Below are 1,847 nucleotides of genomic sequence, written 5' to 3'. Positions count from 1 at the left end.
AAAATGACTGAGCAACTGTACAGATTTGTGTCACATCCCCTGAATAAGATATTTGACTACTACAATTGTTACAAAAAACACCAACACGTTAATTCATGAGTAGTTTTATACATGTAAAAAAAAAATGGTAGCATACAGATGAAAATAACGTGGAAAGTTCTTCATCATATTGATTGTTCAGGGCATAGTTTTGCTTTACAGCTGACTTCTTGAATGTTTGCAGTGTTGTAAGATATGGCAGGTGATCAGGACGCATAAAGAACACAACTGGATCCATTTTCACCAATGCGATACGACACTTCATTGGGGTCCACCCACAGTGTTAGCTCACATGGAAGCAGGGAAAAGATTTTCTCCTGTGTAATGCCAACGGCCCAGGCAGCTTTGCCTATCAAAGGGTCCATTTTGTGGTTGATGCGCAAGCATCTGTAGCCTGACCCTCTGCAAGGATCTTGGGGAAACCAGTGTTGCTCGTAGTACTCTGAAAGAAACAAAGGTAGAGCAAGATAAGAAAGGATCCTCAATACTATTTTCTATTTTCTGTCACGCCGCCTTCACCACCCACAAGCAGCCTACAAGCACTACTCACTCTACAACCACCCAGGTCTAGAATCAGGCACTAGACTAAGTGAATTATGGCTGTAGTATTAATACATTTTTTAAAAACTTATAGTTTTTTTTTTTTAGTTATTTTTTTAGTTTAGTTTTTTTAGTTTTTTTAGTTATACCAAGATGTACATGTATATGCAAGGCCTACAGCAGATTCAAAATTCTCGCTTTGTTCTGTTTTCGTTTAAATTTGTTTCCCTTTCAGGGCAGACACAATGTAGAACTTTAGAAAGCCCAGTAACTAATAACTATATAATAACTAATTTTATAGTATAAAAAAATAACTCAATGTATTTATCTAGTCAATACGTGTCTGATAAAACTATCTGTAGAAATGTGAATGACTAGAAGGAAAAAAAAAACAGGCTGTAATGAATATTGAAACTCCTCGTACCAAGTAGCGTCTTCTGCAGGGAAAAGTTTAAGTGATGAAGTTGATCTTCAGTAAGAAGGCCAGTCATCCTGACCAGACTGCTAACAAAATTAGCAGCTGTAGAGACTTCTGTTCTCATGTTTGCCGAACAGCAACACCTGTAAAAAGACCGATGGATTAGAATGGCGATGTATTAGAGCCACAGTCGGGAAAAACGTCTGTTACTGTTCAGGATGAAAGAGTTACCTGATTAAATATATAATATACAAAACAAAGAAGGATTTGAAGCGATTTATATTTAAAAATACTCAGTGAGTACAGTGTAATTATCAGCTCTGACGTTGAAGCAAGTGCGGACAAATTTCCTGCTCTTTCTAACTTAAACTCTCTGGTTGTCGCAAAGGTTCCATCAGGTTCCTGCAACATGCAGGCTCTCTGGAGGTGGTGGAATGCCCTCCAATTCGTTGTCACAAATTAGGTAAAGGTATGGCATCTTTTTGAGTTTCTGGAATTAAAAATACTTATGTTACAAATTAAAACAACATCAAATAGATGATCTTGTCATGTGAAATACTGGCACACGTTATGATGCATTCAATACCTTTAAAATTGTTGATCTGATGCCATTTTGGGTCTATTGCGATTTTAATTTAGTTACTTGGTTCCCAGCCAGTGATAGTTCCTCCAGTTGGTCCAGTTTAAAGAACTCTCTGTCCTCTATTTCCGAAATTAGATTGCTGGTCAGAACAATTTTTTAAATGTGCCTATAAGTCAAGTCAAGTCAAGTCAAGTCAAGAAGCTTTTATTGTCATTTCAACCATATACAGTATAGCTGTTGCAGTACATAGCGAAATGAGACAACGTT

At 37.0% G+C, this 1,847-nt stretch overlaps 1 protein-coding gene across 1 annotated transcript; it reads right to left on the bottom strand.

Annotated features, from left to right (window-relative positions):
* Positions 1 to 245: 245 nt before the first annotated feature.
* On the bottom strand, positions 246 to 1,121 carry LOC132862400 (protein BTG1-like). Its single transcript, XM_060894399.1, has 2 exons — positions 1,004 to 1,121; positions 246 to 481 (listed from the first exon to the last, which is right to left on the bottom strand). The coding sequence occupies exons 1-2, from the start codon at positions 1,119 to 1,121 to the stop codon at positions 246 to 248; spliced, it is 354 nt and encodes a 117-aa protein (XP_060750382.1).
* Positions 1,122 to 1,847: the final 726 nt, after the last annotated feature.

Source organism: Tachysurus vachellii, chromosome 19 (assembly GCF_030014155.1).
Source record: "Tachysurus vachellii isolate PV-2020 chromosome 19, HZAU_Pvac_v1, whole genome shotgun sequence".
Lineage (NCBI taxonomy): Eukaryota > Metazoa > Chordata > Actinopteri > Siluriformes > Bagridae > Tachysurus > Tachysurus vachellii.
This window is presented reverse-complemented; position numbering and strand designations above follow the sequence as displayed.

Excerpts from the sequence above, each read along its gene's own strand:
- LOC132862400 (XM_060894399.1), bottom strand. The coding sequence starts at position 1,121 with ATGAGAACAGAAGTCTCTACAGCTGCTAATTTTGTTAGCAGTCTGGTC. Across the intron at positions 482-1,003 it reads CCTGCAGAAGACGCTACTTG|AGTACTACGAGCAACACTGG; the intron begins GTACGAGGAGTT and ends TGTTTCTTTCAG.